Source organism: Megalops cyprinoides, chromosome 7, assembly GCF_013368585.1.
Source record: "Megalops cyprinoides isolate fMegCyp1 chromosome 7, fMegCyp1.pri, whole genome shotgun sequence".
In the NCBI taxonomy this organism is placed as follows: domain Eukaryota; kingdom Metazoa; phylum Chordata; class Actinopteri; order Elopiformes; family Megalopidae; genus Megalops; species Megalops cyprinoides.
In genome coordinates, this window is record NC_050589.1 from 709205 (window position 1) to 727512 (window position 18308).

Below are 18308 nucleotides of genomic sequence, written 5' to 3' on the forward strand. Positions count from 1 at the left end.
ATTGTTAAGAAATACATGTGGACCTTAAAATCAGTGGCCTTGAGATCTGACCAGAAGTTTGAGTGTTTTTGTGTTTATTTATCTTTCAGGTATTATTGATGCTGAACCAGCCAGGGGCTCCCAGCGCATAGTTCACATGCTAAAAATGCTGACATGACTTTAGTGTTTATTCCAGGGGCTCCTTCATAATGTCAGCGCAAACTGACACTGAAATGTGACAGTGGGTAAGGAAGCTCCACAAGGGCCGGACTCTGGGCTGAAATGCAGTGTTTCTGCACGTTATAAATACGGACATTCTGATGCTGTGGAGCTGTACTGTACATGTGCCACTCTGTTGGGTTCACTGGTTTAAGAGCTTAATAACCTCTTAGTGTTTTGCTGCCTGTGGGGTAAAGCTCACTCCTCAGCTGGTAAGAGCACCTGTGTGAGTCCCCCCTCCATTCAGAGCCCAGTCAGGGTGTGTGTAAAAGGACTGGCAGGGCTGTTCTGGGTCCATTTCGGACCGGACTGTTTGAAATGTGATGACTTTGTTTCTTGGTCCCTCTGTAACCTATGCACCTTCACCTGCCACCTGAGACAGCTTTGAAGGTTCGTCCCCGGCGTGTCTGGTGCATTGTGGCGGCGGGGTGGAGTCCCGGCACCTCTGGCCTGCCTGTGGAGCTTTAGATTATTTTAGAGACACAGGAGGATTCTGCAGGGTCCCTGTCTTTGTGCTCATCCCTCTGTTCTGGGGTGCAGCTGGAACCCTCCTTTGGAGTGGAGATATCTAAGGCTTTGAGCAGAGTTATTAGCATCTGTTGCAGTGCAGTACTTTGGTCCAGAGAGGAACTGCTTACAAAATTAAAACCATCTTTAGGTATTTATTGTTTTTTTGGACTCCGCTGTGGCAGAGCACTGATTCAGGAAGAACAAGCATCAAACTGAAGTTTTCCCTTCTGTTTTTTACCTCTGTGTGGCACACACGCACGCACACACACACGCACGCACGTGCGCACACACGCACGCACACACACACGCACAGGTCAGGTGTGAGCTGAGCCCTGCGTCTGGTTGCTGGTGTGGTTTGTGGAAGCTGGAGTTCCCGTTCCTCTGTAAAGCACTTATTGATCCCGCAGAGGAGTTTGTACAGAGGGAAGGACACTGATTGCGCAGTTTAGCTGCTGTTACCTGCAGCTCGGCCTCAGGAGGGTACGTGTTTGCTGTGAAAGGACTCTCGGTAACCCTGGTGTCTCTGTGTTTTGTTTTCACAGGACTGGCAGTGCAGCTGGTGCATGATGGGATTGCAGCTCTGCTGAAGCAGCGTTCGCACAGAGTGCCTGAGGCGGAGCGGAGGAGTGAAGCCGTGCGGCAGGACGCTAACAGAGGAGCGGCTCAGGGACGCCCCAGTGCATGCTGGTCTGGCGCTGTCTGTCCGTGAGCATGCGCGGTGGACGGAGGGAGGGCGCCGGGGTGGCGCTGCGGGCGTGGCCATGGGCGTGGTCGCCGGGCAGGACGGTCCTCCTGCTGCTGCTGGTGGCCGGGGGGGGGGCTGCCTGGCAGGGGGTGCAGGGGAAGGAGCTGGAGCCCTCCATGCAGTCCACCCTGCTCTCAGACATGCAGGAGGCGGCTGCTGCGGTCGGGACTCCGCCCCCGGGAATCCCTGACTCCTCTGCGGTGGTGGGACAGGTGTTTGAGCTGAAGGTGCTGACGGAAACGCCCGACGACAGCCACACCGTGCAGGTGAGCAGCAGGGTGGGAGTCCAGCGGATTCTGCACTGCAGGCTGACACACAGCACAGCGCTGATGACAGGGGCAACGATGCCGTTTGTGCTGTCGTACCTTTGTCATATTGACGGCTGAAGGTCTGAGAACACACTCTCTCACACTCTCTCACACTCACACTCACACTCACACACACACTCACACACACACACACACACACACACACACTCACACACACACTCACACTCACACTCACACTCACACTCACACTCACACTCACACTCACACTCACACACACACACACACACGCGCACACGCTTACCACATCCACGTGCAGCAAACACAGATTAGCACATTGCTCATGAAGGATACCTAACATTGGTGTTGCAGTTTGTCACGTTTTGACATATGGGGAGTATATATTTTCCCCAGTAATTGAGCATAATTGCCTTGTCCTGTATATAAACATTGAGTTATTGTGGTGGTGTACATGGTTAATATTTACTGTTGTGGGTGTGGTGTTGATGTTTCCCCCTGCTTCCTGCGGGACACCTCAGTATGTACCTCTCTCTGAGTGCGTGAAACCACAGACAGCCACAGGCAGGGGGCAGTGTGTTTCTGCGTTTTGTCCAGGCAGTTGCTTCTCGCTGAAGACCAGCAGTCCTGCCAGAATGTGAAGCTTCAGGAGCGTTTCCGTGGGGGGGGTTCTGAGCAGCGGAGAGCAGCACCTGCTGCTGTCCCTCTGCAGTACCGGCTAACAGCAGCTGCTGTCCTGTAGTGCGTCTCTGCTCCGATTCGAGGCGTTTTTCCGCTCAGAAGCCAGGGTTCCTGTGAGCACTCGGTAGGCCTCCATAAACCAGAGGTTGCAGAGAGTGTGACACTTTCCCTGGTTTGTTTTCAGAAGGGAATGACTGTTTCTCTGTGATTGCTTCCTGTGGACTCTGGTAATTATCTTGGCCACACTGTGCTCATGTCGGAATTTGCCCAGACAAGCGTTTAGTAAGAAGAGCTTTGGCCCCCTTTTCACTTCTGTAATGCAGTTCGCTGGCTGGATTTTTTCCTCCAGTCTGCAGAGGACACTTTTCCCTGTATTTTTATGAAATGAATGCAGGCCCCGGGCTCAATCGATTTTGCAGAAATGTATGTAAATTTCCACACTCCCAGAATTTTTAAGTGAGAGAGAGAGTGTGTCTGACTGAGGGAGGCAGATGTCGTTAATGCATGCCGAGAGTCCTAAAGAGATGTACACCAAACAATCTGTCAAAAGAGTGATTTTTGTTTCTGTGGTAACAGAGAGTTGTTGAGGGCCTGTGGGATCTGGAGGAGAACAGCAGTGGGCCGAGGACTGATCCTTGTTGTACACCTGCCAGGGAAAAGTGGGGGCAAAAGGCCATGTTTCCCCAGAAACAACGTGGTTGCTGGGTAGGAGAATGGCCTCAGGCCAGACTCTGAGGTCTGCAGCTCAGTGAGACCAAAGAGGAGGCGTGGGAATTACTGAGTCAGCCCACAGAACAGATTCCGTGGTCTCTGTTAGAAACAGCGAAAGGACCTGATGCACATTCACCATGGAGTGTGCATTCTGACGGTAGCAGACAGTCCTGAGGTGTGCAGCTGCAGGGAAATGCAGCATACAGGACTCCGGTTTGGTGCGGTTCGGTGCGGTTTGGTTAGATTTGGTACGGTTTGGTGAGGTTATGTCTCTGTGTGAGGCGGTTTGCATTTACATTTATTCATTTAGCAGACACTTTGGATAAAAGCGACGTACAAAAGTGCATATAGTGGGCAAACAACAGGCACAAGGGCAAGATGAGGATGAGGAGGAGAAGCTGAGCACAAGGTCGATATAGCGAGCCAGAGCTAATCTGATCTAAGTTTTAGGTTTGGTGCGGTTTGATGCGATTCGATGAGGTTTGGAGCGGTTGGGTCCGGTTTGGTGAGTGTGTACCGTTCCTGCTGCAGTACTGGTCACGGTGAGGTTTGCCGGCGGTGCTCTGTCTGTCAGGAGGAAACTGCAGAGTGACTGGGGAGAAATTGCCTTTCTGCACATTCATTAGTGTCGGGATTGCTGCTTAATTCACATAATAAAAACATGAGTGAATAAAAACAAGGAGAACCTGCCAGGTGCTCTGGTAGGAAGGGGGGGGGGTGGAGAAAGCAGGGAAACTAAATGTGTAGAGTTGAATGAATGAAAGGGAGAGGAAGGAAGAGATGCTACATTTGACTGAATACAGACTGAATACACTGAATACCCCATCAGTGCTGAGGCAGTGGTGAGGTTTGTGGTGGTCTGCAGTTCAGACCACTCTGCTTGTGGTCTGCCCCAGCTGTGCAGCGGTTTGGAATACACACACTTAGCAGTAAAAACAGTGAACCTTTACAGTGTTTAAACAGGACATCGTACTCTCCACCCGGAGGCCAAGATCCCTGCCTGTGCTGCACTCCTGAATCCTTAAGTTATGACTGAAATGCAGTTAGTTATTTGTATCACGATGTGTTATGGATACTGAGCACTAGCCCCGTGCTCAGTGGCACTGAATGAGCTGTTTAATTGGAAATGGACACAGATTTGATGACTTATTTTGGAAAAAATTTGCCCCTGAGCAAATTAGCAGTACAGGCTACAGCATGCTGAAGGAAATTGATTAAGATGCTTTCATGTCAGGATAAGTTAAGTTGTTACAGAGTGTAACATTTTAAGACACAGTTTTTCCCCTGGGGCAGAGAGCAGGAATAAACTGCAGTTTTCTGCCTCAGCAACCGGACGTTTCCTTATGAGATGAGATGTCATACTTGCATCGCTGTGCAATTAACTGCTCAGTTTAATGTGATTAGGAGCAGTTAGGAGGAGAAACAGCATGGCTAATATTGATCTGACAATGCAATCCAGATGCAGCTATCCATAAGCTTTTTGTTTTGCTAGTGTTCAGTAAACCTTAATTTCATATTGAGGGATGAAATATCGCATGAATAACGAAGATGTTAGAATGGCAGTTCTATGCCCCTCCCCCCGTCCCTTCAGCCGTCTTTCATGGTGAATATTAGTGCAGGATTTAACACCAGTGTAAAGGAGCTGTGATTATGGCTCTGTGATCCCGCACAGAGGACAGCATTTCGGGAGCAAAGCGTTCAGTCTGGTTCTCTGCTCTGGTACTGCCTCCCTCCTCACGTCGGCTTTTCCTCAGAATAGACATGCCCTCGCCTGACCTCGCCGGTGTGAACCTTATCTCTCCTGAGATCTGCTGCCTGCAGGCTCTCCCCTCCTCTCAGATCACTCAATCTTTTCAAGATCTGTTCCATTCTCCATTAGCCTCTGTGCTGTGTGTGCATGTGTGAGTGTGTGAGCTGAGCTCTGTGTGTGAGCTGATCTGTGAGTGTGTGTGTGCATGTGTGTGTGTCTGTGAGCTGAGCTGTGTGTGTGTGTGTGTGTGTGTCTGTGAGCTGAGCTGTGTGTGTGTGTGTGCGTGTATGTGTGTGTGCGTGTGCATGCGTGTGTGTGTGTGTGTCTGTGAGCTGAGCTTTGTGTGTGTGTGTGCGAGTGCGGGTGCGAGCGCGTGCGCGTGTGTATGCGTCTGTGAGCTGAGCTGTGTGTGTGTGTGTGTGTGTGTGCATGTGTGTGTGTGTGTGCGTCTGTGAGCTGAGCTGTGTCTGTGTGTGTGTGTGTGTGTGTGTGTGTGTCTGTGAGCTGAGCTGTGTGTGTGTGTGTGTGTGTGTCTGTGAGCTGAGCTGCGTGTGTGTGTGTGTGTGTGAGTGTGTGTGTGTGTGTGAGAATGTGTGTGTGGGTGTGTGTGTGCGTGAGAGTGCGTGAGAGTGCGTGAGAGTGCGTGAGAGTGCGTGAGAGTGCGTGAGAGTGCGTGAGAGTGCGTGTGTGGGTGTGTGTGGGTGTGTGTGCGCGTGTGTGTGTGTGTGTGTGTGTGTGTGTGTGTGTGTGTGTGTGTGTGTGTGTGTGTGTGTGTGTGTTTGTGTACATGGAGAGGGTGGAGAGGATTTTCATGCTTTCTTCATCTCTTCCGTTGTGCTTTCATTATGAAGGCAGAGAATCAGCTTGTGTCTGTGCAGGTGGGATCTGTGAGGGAGGCCAGTGTGCAGCGTTTGGACTTCCCCTCCTTCATAGCCAGCATTACTGAGGAGAGTCGCAGTGGCTGATGGGATGCTGGTGGTGTTGGGAACCTCTCAGCCCTCTCTTAAGACACAGTTTGAAAGAATGCCCTCTTCAATAGGGATTAAAAGAGGGGAGGCGTAGGACCAGACTGCGTGACTCTCTCAGGCTGTGTGAATGAGTCCTTAAACAGGAGCTGGGTGGTTAGTAACCCGGATGCTTAGTGCTGCTCTGTACGCGCTCTCGCGCACGTATCGGTGTTACTGCGCTGTGTGTTGAGCCGCGCGTCTCTTTCTCTCTCCTCCGCAGGTGACAGAGGTGGGGAAGGACTCTCTCCCCTCCTGGCTGCAGTGGGACCCCGAGGCCCGGGTCCTGCTGGGCCTGCCCCTCCCGGCCGACCGGGGCGTCCACTACATCTCCGCGTCCGTCGCCGAGGGCAACAGGAGCCAGGCGTCCCACGACACCCACGTCTTCTCCATCGAGGTGCACGGTGAGGAGCAGGGCGAGGCCGACCCCGCCTCGGCCTGCGGCAGCGAGGAGCCAATCACGGTGCTCACGGTCATCCTGGACGCCGACCTCACCAAGCTGAGCTGCGGGCAGCGGGTGCAGCTGCTGCGGCGCATGGCCGCGTTCTCGGGCGTCGGCCTGCGCCACATGCGCGTCCTCCCCGTCGTCAACAACCGGCTCTTCGACATGTCGGCCTTCGTGGCCGGGCCCGGCAATGCCAAGAAGGTGGTGGAGAACGGGGCGCTGCTGTCGTGGGAGCTGGGCTGTGCTCTGCGGCCGGACAGCCTGCCAGACCTGGCCCCGCTGCAGGGCCCCGCCCGCGACGGCAGCATGGCCTCCCGCCTCCGCTTCCCCGTCGTCGGCTGGCACGTCGCCAACAAGAAGCCCCACGTCTCCAAACGCGTGCGGCGTCAGCTCAACAACACCCCCACCCCCGTACCCTCCCTGCTGCCCCCCACGGCCTACGCCGAGCCCCCCTCCCGCATCGTACCCACCCCGACGTCTCCGGCCGTGGCCCCGCCCACAGAGCCCACGGCCCCGCCCGTGCGTGGGCCCGTCCCCCTCCCCATGAAGCCCACCCTGCGGCCGCGGGACCCCATCGCCCACACGCCCACCCTGGGCCCCCCCCAGCCCACGCGCGTGGCTGAGCCCCCCAGCTCCCCCCCCGTCCAGCCCACGTTGCCCCGGCCGGGCTACGTAGAGGCCACCGCCTCCCCCACGCCTCCCTCCGCCACCCGCCGACCCAAAACCGGCACCACCAAGAAGCCCAAGCGGCCCAAGAGCTCGACGCCGGCGCCGCGGGAGCCCAAACCCCCCCGCCGCACTACACCCGCACCCCCGCCCAGCCACAACCACAAGCCCGAGCTTCACAACCCCATCGACCAAGTCAAGGCCTGGGTGGGCACCTACTTCGAGGTGAAGATCCCGTCCGACACCTTCTTCGACAAAGAGGACGGCACCACAGACAAGCTGCGGCTGACCCTGCGGGTGAACCACAGCGAGGCGGTGAGCGAGGCGTCCTGGATCCAGTTCAACAGCACCAGCCAGCTGCTGTACGGGCTGCCCGACCCTCAGCACGCGGGCAAGCACGTCTACTTCATGCAGGCCACCGACAAGGGCGGCCTGAGCGCCACCGATGCCCTGGAGGTGCATGTCAGCCGCTGGCCGCCTGGCGACAAGCCGCCTGCGGTGTTCGTGGCGCGTTTCCAGGGCAACCCCCGCTCGGTTACGGGCGATGTGCAGAAGCAGATCCTGCTGGTGAAGAAGCTGGCGTACGCCTTCGGCGACCGCAACAGCAGCACGCTGACTCTGCGGGGGATCAGCGAGGGCTCCATCGTGGTGGAGTGGACGAACAGCAGCCTCCCGCAGAGCCCCTGCCCCAAGGAGCTGATCCAGACACTGAGCGGCCGCGTGGCGGACCCGCAGGGCCGGCCCTCCCCCGCCTTCCTCAGCGCGCTCGAACCCGACTTCAGGCCCATCAACCTGACGGTACGCGGCGCCGGCAGCTGCCGCAGCTACATGTTTGTCCCGCCGGGCGAGGTGGCCCCGCCCCCACCGCCGCCGGCCACGCCCTCCGCCGCGCCGGGCAGGCAGAGCTCGGACGACGTGTACCTGCACACGGTCATCCCGGCCGTGGTGGTCGCAGCCATCCTGCTGATGGCCGGCATCATCGCCATGATCTGCTACCGCAAGAAGCGCCGCGGCAAGCTGACCATCGAGGACCAGGCCACCTTCATCAAGAAAGGCGTGCCCATCATCTTCGCTGACGAGCTGGAGGACGCCAAGCCGCCGCCCTCCTCCAGCGTACCGCTCATCCTGCAGGAGGAGAAACCGCCGCTGGCCCCGCCCGAGTACCCCAGTGCCGCCAGCCCCGAGACCACGCCCCTCAACCGTGACCCGCTGGGGGAGTACACCGCCCTGCGGGACGACGACCCCAGCGCCCCCCCGTACCAGCCCCCCCCTCCCTTCGCTGCCCCCATGGAGGGGAAGGGCTCACGGCCCAAAAACATGACGCCCTACAGGTCGCCCCCGCCCTACGTACCCCCCTAACGGCCCCGCTCCCTCAGCACCGGGGCTCCAGGCTCAGCCGGAGGGGGGGCGGGGGGTGTGGAGCCGCGATGCTGGGGCCCTCTGCACCCCGCTCTCTTGTAGCGACTTTGGTTCTTTCTTTGAGTTTCTTTTCTAAGTCGAATCGGACTGGACAGCACTCTTTTTACCTTCTGAACTCTTCTTTTTAAATAATACAAAAGTGAAATTAAGAGCAAGGGGGCGTGCTCAGAGCGAAGGCTTCCCTACAGGGGCCGCTGTTCTGATTCAGTACCGTTAGTGTTTAACACCAACTGCACTGTTTGTTTTTCCAATATTCACATCATGCAACCAGAGGGCACCGAAAGACATGACGAGAAGCAGCTGTAGCTGAAGCCTCCCTGTGTGAGAGGCTGTGAGAGGCAGCTGTAGCTGAAGCCTCTGTGTGTGAGAGGTTGTGAGAGGCAGCTGTAGCTGAAGCCTCAGTGTGTGAGAGGCTGTGAGAGGCAGCTGTAGCTGAAGCCTCAGTGTGTGAGAGGCTGTGAGAGGCAGCTGTAGCTGAAGCCTCTGTGTGTGAGAGGTTGTGAGAGGCAGCTGTAGCTGAAGCCTCAGTGTGTGAGAGGCTGTGAGAGGCAGCTGTAGCTGAAGCCTCTGTGTGTGAGAGGTTGTGAGAGGCAGCTGTAGCTGAAGCCTCAGTGTGTGAGAGGCTGTGAGAGGCAGCTGTAGCTGAAGCCTCAGTGTGTGAGAGGCTGTGAGAGGCAGCTGTAGCTGAAGCCTCTGTGTGTGAGAGGTTGTGAGAGGCAGCTGTAGCTGAAGCCTCAGTGTGTGAGAGGCTGTGAGAGGCAGCTGTAGCTGAAGCCTCAGTGTGTGAGAGGCTGTGAGAGGCAGCTGTAGCTGAAGCCTCAGTGTGTGAGAGGCTGTGAGAGGCAGCTGTAGCTGAAGCCTCAGTGTGTGAGAGGCTGTGAGAGGCAGCTGTAGCTGAAGCCTCCGTGTGTGAGAGGCTGTGAGAGGCAGCTGTAGCTGAAGCCTCAGTGTGTGAGAGGCTGTGAGAGGCAGCTGTAGCTGAAGCCTCCGTGTGTGAGAGGTTGTGAGAGGCAGTGGTGGTTAAGTACCAGCAGTGCCCCAGCAGGGAATCAAATCAGCAACCCTTTTGGTTACGAGCACTGCTCCTTACCGCTACACCACACTGCTGTCCTGTAATAACCATAAGGAAATTTGTTTCTGCCTTTGAAAAGGGGTGATTATGAGATTGCGGTCAGAGAAAGAAGGCAGATTTTACCTTCCCCAGGCAACTTTTCATCTCTGTCTCTTTAAAAGTGGGCGGGGTCTCTGTGGGGGGGCGGGGAGCAGAGTTGGCCTATCGGGGAAGCGCAGGGTGGGATGTGTCTGTAACGCAGGGCTCACAGAGACAGAGAGGCCCCTGGCTGCCCGTGGGGTGGGATGTGTCTGTAACGCAGGGCTCACAGAGGCCCGTGGCTGCCCGTGGGGTGGGATGTATCTGTAACGCAGGGCTCATAGAGGCCCCTGGCTGCCCGTGGGGTGGGATGTGTCTGTAACGCAGGGCTCATAGAGGCCCCTGGCTGCCCGTGGGGTGGGATGTGTCTGTAACGCAGGGCTCATAGAGGCCCCTGGCTGCCCGTGGGGTGGGATGTGTCTGTAACGCGGGGCTCACAGAGACAGAGAGGCCCGTGGCTGCCTGAGGGGTGGGATGTGTCTGTAACGCAGGGCTCACAGAGACAGAGGCCCGTGGGGTTTGTGTCTGGCTGTTCCTGTTGCTCATGTCTCTGCCAGTGCCATGTCATTGATTCAGTGTTGCTTTGAGATCAGTGTCCTTCCCACACGTGTGCCTGTGTAATTCATTAGGGTAAAATCTCCTTAGAGGAGCGTAGGGAGAGTAAGACTCCACCTTCTTATTTAAGTTAGAGGAGTATTTACTTCTTATATAGAATTATATGTGTTCTTACCTTTGCCTCCACTTGAGTACACCACAGAAATCATTTTAAAAATTTGTGAAGTTTTCTTCGGTGCTGTCTTAAAATAATTGCAGAGGAAAAACAGAGCCTCGTAAAATATTGTAATAAAGAAAATGCTGAAGGATCTGCTGTATTTTACACATTCTTAAGGGGGAATATCTGGGAATGGCAGCGTACTGTTCAGATGGTGACAGTGTGCATTCACAGTTCCTCCACCAGAGGGCGTGACTCTCGGCTGAAGAGGAACGGCAGAGTTCTGTCAGAAACGATCCAAATGAGAAGAAATGCTCAAATCTGTATATAATTTTTTAAACTAATTTTTTGATACAGTGTCATCATCTTATTAAAGAAACGAATAACAAGTTCCATCCCGTTTGTCAGCGCTACATTTCACAGAGAGGTGGTTTAACTTGTATGTGTGTATTTTTTATTTGGAATATAGTTTATATTTTGGATTTTTTTAAGTGTAAGAAGGTGATTCGGATCAGGTGTAAATTTCTGCATCCCTGAGTGTCACGGTGGATCGCTCCTCTCGCCACATGGTCCACTGCGACGGTCCACTTCCTGTGGCCAGGTGTGCGTTGGCATGGTAACAAGGCGGCTGAATCAGGGAAACCTCAGGATGTGACCTGGAAGGACCTGAGCGTGCTGACAGCGTGTAACCATGCACTACGGGGAGCTGCTACAGAGCACAGCAAAGAAACATATATTTTAATAATAATCTCCGGTTATAGAAGTGTCTGTTTTCATTGGATTTTCTGCTGCCTGTATCAGCACTGAGACTGCGCTGTTTCCACACTCATTTCATACGCTTAACACGTTGTGTTCAAGACCATGTTCAACAGAAGCGTCTTTTCTGAAGCGTAACTGCAAACAACAGGATCAGTAAAACGCACATCTCTGTGTTCCGGGCCGAGCGTGTGTGAGAGTCGCTCGTCTGTAGCGCTCCATCTCTCCGCTGTGTCCTGACGGACGCTGCGCTTCGTCCAGCCCGTGGCCTCGTGGGTGTGAGCCGTGAGGGAGCAGCGTGGTGCGGTGGCTGCTGGCTCTGACTGTCGCTCTGTAAGTGGCCTTCGTGTGTCTGTGGTGCAGCTGCTCCGTGCCACTCATGCTGCCATGGAGACCGTCTCACTGTCTGAGTACCGCAGCTCTGCAAGCAGGAGCGTCCCTCTGCACGTCACCTCCGCCCTGCGGCGCGGCGGGAAGGGGGCTCCGCCCTGCGGAAGGAGGCTCCGCCCTGCGGCGCGGCGGGAAGGAGGCTCCGCCCTGCGGCGCGGCGGGAAGGAGGCTCCGCCCTGCGGCGCGGAGGGAAGGAGGCTCCGCCCTGCGGCGCGGAGGGAAGGAGGCTCCGCCCTGCGGAAGGAGGCTCCGCCCTGCGGCGCGGCGGGAAGGGGGCTCCGCCCTGCGGCGCGGCGGGAAGGGGGCTCCGCCCTGCGGAAGGGGGCTCCGCCCTGCGGCGCGGCGGGAAGGAGATGTTACGTTTCTGTGTGCTCACTCTTCCGCCCGTGTTTTTAATGGCCGATGTTCCACCGGAGTGCAGCTGGGCGGCGTGTCCCCAGCTTTGTGAGGTCCTGCAGACGTTACCTCCTCTCTGACACCCGTGTCACTGCTGTGTGCTTTTGCCAAGGGTCAGATGCTACCTGCCTTACAGGTACAGGTCACACCTCATCTCTGTGCCGCTGCTGGCGCCGGGGCTCAGCGGGATTCTTCTCCTGCGGACCGTTTGAGAACACGGTCTGGGAGGGGCTGGGTCCTTAAAACTGGAACATGGAGGAAAAATAGAGTATTTTTTATATGTAAATATTTTGTATGGTATTTAGAAAAGGGTTCCTGTGGTCTCTGAGGCTTGTTTTCTCTTAGCCCACTCCCCCCTCAGTGACAGACCTGAGCGGGGACCCCTGCCTGACAGGGGAGAGAAGGGGCACAAAACGAAATCCTGTGTTTAATCCCAGTCTGTTACCATGGCAACTAAAACCTAAATTAAAAAAAAAAAACATGAAAAATGGAAGAGGCTCACGCTTCTGATAAGAGCAGAGAGGACAGGGTCTGTGTTTTCACTCTTTTTACTTGATTTAATAACAGCTGTTTTATTTATGCCACTAGACACTGTATGTTCAAATCTTGTATTAAAAACATGTTTTCACATTATGGCTGCCTGCTTCCTGCTTCCTGGTGTTTTCCTGTTGCATGCTGGGATTGTGGAAGCATTGTGCCCTCTGCACAGCAGTGCACTTCCCAGAGTGCTTTGCTCCTCCAGTTTGTAGCATTGGAAAAGTGAGCCCAAGGCTAATGCCAAGGGCCCGGTATCTTTACAAGAAAGTTTCCAAAGTTACTTTGCAGTTTCATTCCTCCCTGAGAGACGGGGAGAGCTGCAGGTGAGGCAGTCACACCTGCTCAGCCGAAGGTAATAGGATGTGTGCAAACGACTGTGTATAGTATCGTCCAAGCCACCTGGGCGTTGGCGCCCTTTAGCGCCAGGCCCCTCCTATTTCTTCACTGCAGTGGAAAGGAAAGTGTGAAAAGGCCCTGTGCTGGGAGGCAGCGGGAGGCCCTCAGGATAGGGGCTACACCATCACTCACACCGCACGCTAAAGAGAAATGTATGTACTGTTTAATTAGGCCACTTGGCAGTTAGCAGTTTGCCTCAGTTGCAGTGGAGTACACCGAGGGAGGTAATTACATTATATACAGCTGCATATTTACTGAGGCAAGTCTGGGTTAAGTACCTTCTTCAAACTCGCAACCTTCTGGTTACCAGTCCTGTGCCTTACCACTATGCTACACTGCCATCTGTTATATACCATGTTATATGAAATGTCATATATTGTATACAATGTCAAACTAAAATCTAAAGTGTCTGAATGTGTCATGCATTTTGCACTTCATGAATACTTTCTGGTACACAGTATCTGCCAAGGGGTAATAAAACACATAAAAACTCACTTTTGAAAATCAACAATGCTCAGGTTTTAATGTGTAAATTTAAATATTTTTTAAAAATATATATAGCATCACTTTCCCTAATTATTAACTTGTATTTTGTGATATTTGAACAGGGAGAATTTCTTGAGAAATATTTGAAAACAAGAGGTGAGTAAATGGACGGTGTTCCTGCCTAATTCACAGCCCTGTCTCAGGTTCAGGGGGGTTTTGGCTGTTTAAACTTACATTAGCACAGGTGTGACACCTGTTCGCCCCACCCCCTGTGATGCGTTTCCTCCCCAGTCTGAGGAGCGGAGAGGACAGCGAGAAAGAGAGCCAGCCCCACTGCGTTCAGAGCCATGGACTGCATCAGAGGGTTGTGAGTTCCAGTCCCGGGGGGTTCCTTTAACGTGAGTGTGTGTTTCTGCGAAAGTGTTCCACTGGGTGTGTGTATGAGGAGGAGTGTGTGCAGAGTGAATTATTGATGTGTCCAGTTTTCTGTGGAGAGGCAGCTGTTTCTGACTGGCTGGTTCTTTGTAGCAGTGTAGGCGTATGAAAGCACTTTAAGCGGCTGGAATTCACTTTCCCCTGAAGATCTCATTTCCTGGGGAGGGCAAGTGAAGTGGGATTCTGGGAGAGGAGCAGCAGGTGGATCCGGGCGGTGAGGGCCGCGCCCGTGACTCTCATCAGACCTGTGCTGCTATGTTATTTCCGGCAGGCATTCCACTGCAGCAGATGGTGAGAGTAACCATGCAGAAGCTTCAGACAGGACTGCAGAGACGGCTGTGAAAACATTCAGTCAGGGGCTCCTGTACCAGGAAACACTCAGTCTGTGCCCAAACATATCCCAAACGTATTACAAACGTTTGAGCAGTCATAGGGAACTGATGCATGTCTGACTTGATCACTTAGCAAGCATCTGCTCTTAGGCCTTTGTTGCGCAACTGGTTTGACAAAAATGTTTGTTACTTGTATTCTTCTATCCCTCTATCAAAGTTATCTCACGAGTCTCCTGCATTGCAGTTGAGGATTAATCATTATTGATAAAGAGAATTCGTTTAACAGGACCTGGAGCATGTGATTGATGGATTGATCTTAACTGAAACATCTTTCCCAGATTTGTGCAAGAGGAAAAACTGATGTGGGAGGTAGAGGTAGGGGACAGAATAAGCATCTGTCTTTACGTTGGTGTGAGCAAACCTCCATCAGGACAGCACATTAAACGCAGACGCGGAGTATAGATCAGTATTCAGTTAATGGCCCCAGCGCCCCTGATTGGCTGGGAGGGAGGCCAGGGCGCACGATTTCCCCCGGATTCAGGGTTAGGAGGTCCTGATGGGGCACGGGACCCCACAGAGACACCGCTGTGGTCCGCTGCAGAGGTGCGGCTTCACCCCTCTGAGACACTGGAGAGGGAAGACTCACACATCCAAAGACACATGCAGGTCCGGAGGGTTAAACACAATCCTGTTTTTCTTCCAAACCTTCAAATACCAAAATATCTAGCATGCTCAAACTGAGTGACTTGGGATTTCACCCTATAACATACTCACAGCTACTGACAGTAATGAGATGGTAGCCATGGTAATTGGCAGAGAATTACAAACTGCTTTTTGCATACCAGCCTTACCTGGCATTGGAATGAAACACACTGATATGTCAGCTTGTGTGTGTAATATTTTGAGTGGATCACACCTGTGTAATTATGTATGTAATTATATTTATTGCTGTTTCATAAGCACACCCTCAACACTTATGTTATTACACATATACCAACATAACAGCCGTATAGTATGTACACAATTACATTCACTATTCACAATGATTTATTTTCTGCACTTTTCAGAAACTCATTCAGTTAAATTTGGGGAGGCACTAGATATATATGAAAACATAAGCGCAATTTCTGCTCTTGCCCAGTCTTTCCTGGCCTTCCTTTACCTGCCTGTCACACCCCTGCTGTGGAGTGGAAAATCATTTTTAGAGGAAACCTCATGGAAAGGCTTTCAACAAATTTGCTATAATGGGTGAGGAAAGTACAGCGTATCATTCTAAAACATTCAGCAGGAGTGTTTTTTAGGCCGTTCAGTAAAATAAACTCGCTTGGACAAGCGGAAGTCTGCTCTCAGCGCCCTGCAGAGAGGCGGAGAGAGGGAGAGCAGGGTTTTCAGAGGATAATCACCGTTTTCATGCTCTGCTTACCCCGGGTGACTCCGCTAACATCGAGGGGAAAGCCGTCTCTTTCCTCTGAGCTCCAAGCCATGTTTGGGAAAGTGGCTTTCTGATGGCCAATGTGAGCAGTGCTGTCAGAAGCACAGAAATCAGAGAAAGTGCTCTCAACTCCCCACACGCTTGCAGAAACAGTTCACTCTGACATGCGTAAAGCTGCGAGGCTGAGGCCAGCAGAAAGAAGAGTTTTCTCAATGTTAAGATGAAGGCAGCTTTGAGCCTGACTCGCAGCCCTGTTTCAGCTCAAACACACATCAGCATTTTCACAAACATCTTCTGTTTGCTTCTTTTTAACAAAAAAAGGAGGGTTAGTGGCTTCGGCAGGTGGATGAAAGCTGACACATCGTACTGAAGCTCGCTGTATAGAATGTCATCTCTTTGATTACCGTTTGTTGCCTTTTATAGAATTTGTTATTCACAGAAGCTATGAATTTCTCTTTTTTTACATTCAACACACTTTGATTAAATTACCAAGCTCCAATTAATAACACGCTGACAGTGTACTTTAATTCTCAGGTTCTAGTCCTTTTGGAGTCCGTCTGGTAAATATTAAATCAATATGCTGTAAAACTCTGAGAACATCCCTCGACCTCTGTCTGAGAAGCGCAGCGATGTGGAGATGGAATGAAGGAAGCATCATTAATTGTGCGGGTGCATGATGTTGGCCGAGTCGTGCGGCTTTGGAGCCTCTTGAACACACATTTATTCTGTCAGCCTGATTTGCTCTGTTCTGTTTGTTCTGCCAAGGTGAGTGAAGCCTCTTCTCTGTAAACCTGTCTCACAGACAGCCATGCAGAATGTTGCTTACACAACTGCACATGATTGGTCCTTGAGACAGAATGTTCCTTACAGGTCTACAGGTGATTGATCCCTCATAAGAAATATTCTTTACAGGACCACAAGTGATTGTTCCTTGATTAGAATGTTAGAGGTGTGAAGGTGATTGGTCCTTGATGTAGAATGTTAGAGGTGTGCAGGTGATTGGTCCTTGATTAGAATGTTAGAGGTGTGCAGGTGATCGGTCCTTGATTAGAATGTTAGAGGTGTGCAGGTGATTGGTCCTTGATGTAGAATGTTAGAGGTGTGCAGGTGATTGGTCCTTGATTAGAATGTTAGAGGTGTGCAGGTGATCGGTCCTTGATTAGAATGTTAGAGGTGTGCAGGTGATCGGTCCTTGATTAGAATGTTAGAGGTGTGCAGGTGGTCCTGCAGTGCAGTGCTGACAGCATATCACTGCACATACTGCAGTAGTGCTTCCTGGTGATGTAAGTGTGTGATGGAGCACACAGGCCCTTGCACGGATCCAGAGAGCACAGGGAGTTCAGCAGGGCCAGGGGCCTGGATACAGGCAGTCAGGAGAGCAAAGCCGGATAGGCTAATGCTGAGATGTGACGGCTGTGACTGCAGAGTGCCCCCTACTGTAAGAAGCATTATACAGCAGGACTGCAGTACTGCTGTCATTTAAACCCCCATGCTGATCATGACCTCATGACAAATGCCTGATCAGTGCTCTCTCTCTGATTTTAGAGGGACATATCTCTATTGATTAAGAACATGAAAGAGTAGCAACATCCTGTATGTGTCTTGGCAGTATAATGTGTTGCATTTAAGCAGTGGGGGGATGAGGAGCTGAGGACAGGCACAAACAAAACCTGTACATAGCAGTATATGCCTCCACAGATACTCAATTTTTCTCTTCTGATCTATAAACTGTCCTGAGGTCTGGAAGGTTCTGTTTGCAGGGGCTGTCTGAGGGGGCCGATTCTGAGCGCTCTGCCATTGAGTTTTTCGAGGGGTGACTAAGCCTCTTTTCAGTCACTCTTTTGTTGGCCATTGAAGGACATTCCTTTGTGTCCTCAGTGGAATGTTTTCTGTCATGAGTGGAGCTGTGTTTCCTGCAGTCTTTCACAGTCAGTGACCTGTCCTTCTGCAGATCAATGGGTATGTGGAACAACTGCAACAGAGGCCCATTAAGTTTCAGCTAAACCAGAGCACTGAACAAAGGCTCCTGCTTCAGTCTTCCCCTTCTCTAATGCTGCCCCAACGCCTGCGTCCGGACAGACAAAGCCCTGTGTGCACAGGATCAACCTCATTAATGACCCAGTCTCTCCTTCTCCTACGTTTTCTGACCAGGATAGAACAGGAAAAATCGTATAATAATGATGTCGCTGTTCTGTGTTTTCTAAGGAATGTTGTTGGTCTGTGTTGGGTAGAGGGAAAGTGGCATGTGTTATTTTCCCTGGAGGCGAATGAGAGTGTGAGACTGAGGTAGAGGAGAGCTGAGGAAGAGGAGGGGGTGGTGGTGCTCGGGTGAATCCTGCTGAAAAGAGGTAGAGAGGTGTTTGTTCATTTTTCGGCTGGCCCTCCTGGGCTCTCTGCTCCCGGTCTCTGACGGGATATTCAGAGTGCAGTATGCTCATGAGCTAAGCCAGCGTCACGGGTCTGATCTCTGAGGTTTGCAGTGCCTGTCCTCACCAGCGGGTGATATTTGACCTTTTTAACATTAGCGGAACGCTCCCTCTGTGCTTGTCACCGCGCTGTGGGCTGCGGCCCGTGGCCACGGCCTCTCTGTGTCGCTGCAGGTGAGACTTGGGATTGAGCTGGTGTGGAGGGGAGGCGGGGACTCCTCTTTTGAAGTCTTTCCAGTTCGGACTCTCTGTGCTAGCTCCCTTGTGCTACATTTCCTTTGAAGATTCCACACTTCCTTGAGAATCATGTTAGTTCTCCTTCCCCTCGTTTTAGGACGTCTCCTCTCCCCTATCTCTGCTCTGCACGGGTTGTCCCGGCGGATGTTTGCGTTGTGGTTTTTGTCTGGTTTGGTTCTCCTGCTGGTGGGACGCAGGGGCAGAGTTCCG

The 18308-nt window shown here is 52.7% G+C and overlaps 1 protein-coding gene across 2 annotated transcripts in view; it reads left to right on the plus strand.

Annotated features, from left to right (window-relative positions):
• Positions 1-11873, plus strand: part of LOC118780798 (dystroglycan-like) — a 20975-nt gene extending 9102 nt beyond the window's left edge. For both annotated transcript variants that reach the window (XM_036533493.1, XM_036533492.1), the window contains exons 3-4: positions 1251-1719; positions 6107-11873. In XM_036533493.1, coding sequence (XP_036389386.1) covers positions 1390-1719; positions 6107-8353 — 2577 coding nt within the window. In that variant the 5' untranslated portion in view covers positions 1251-1389 and the 3' untranslated portion in view covers positions 8354-11873. The remainder of the gene's footprint in view (positions 1-1250; positions 1720-6106) is intronic.
• Positions 11874-18308: the final 6435 nt, after the last annotated feature.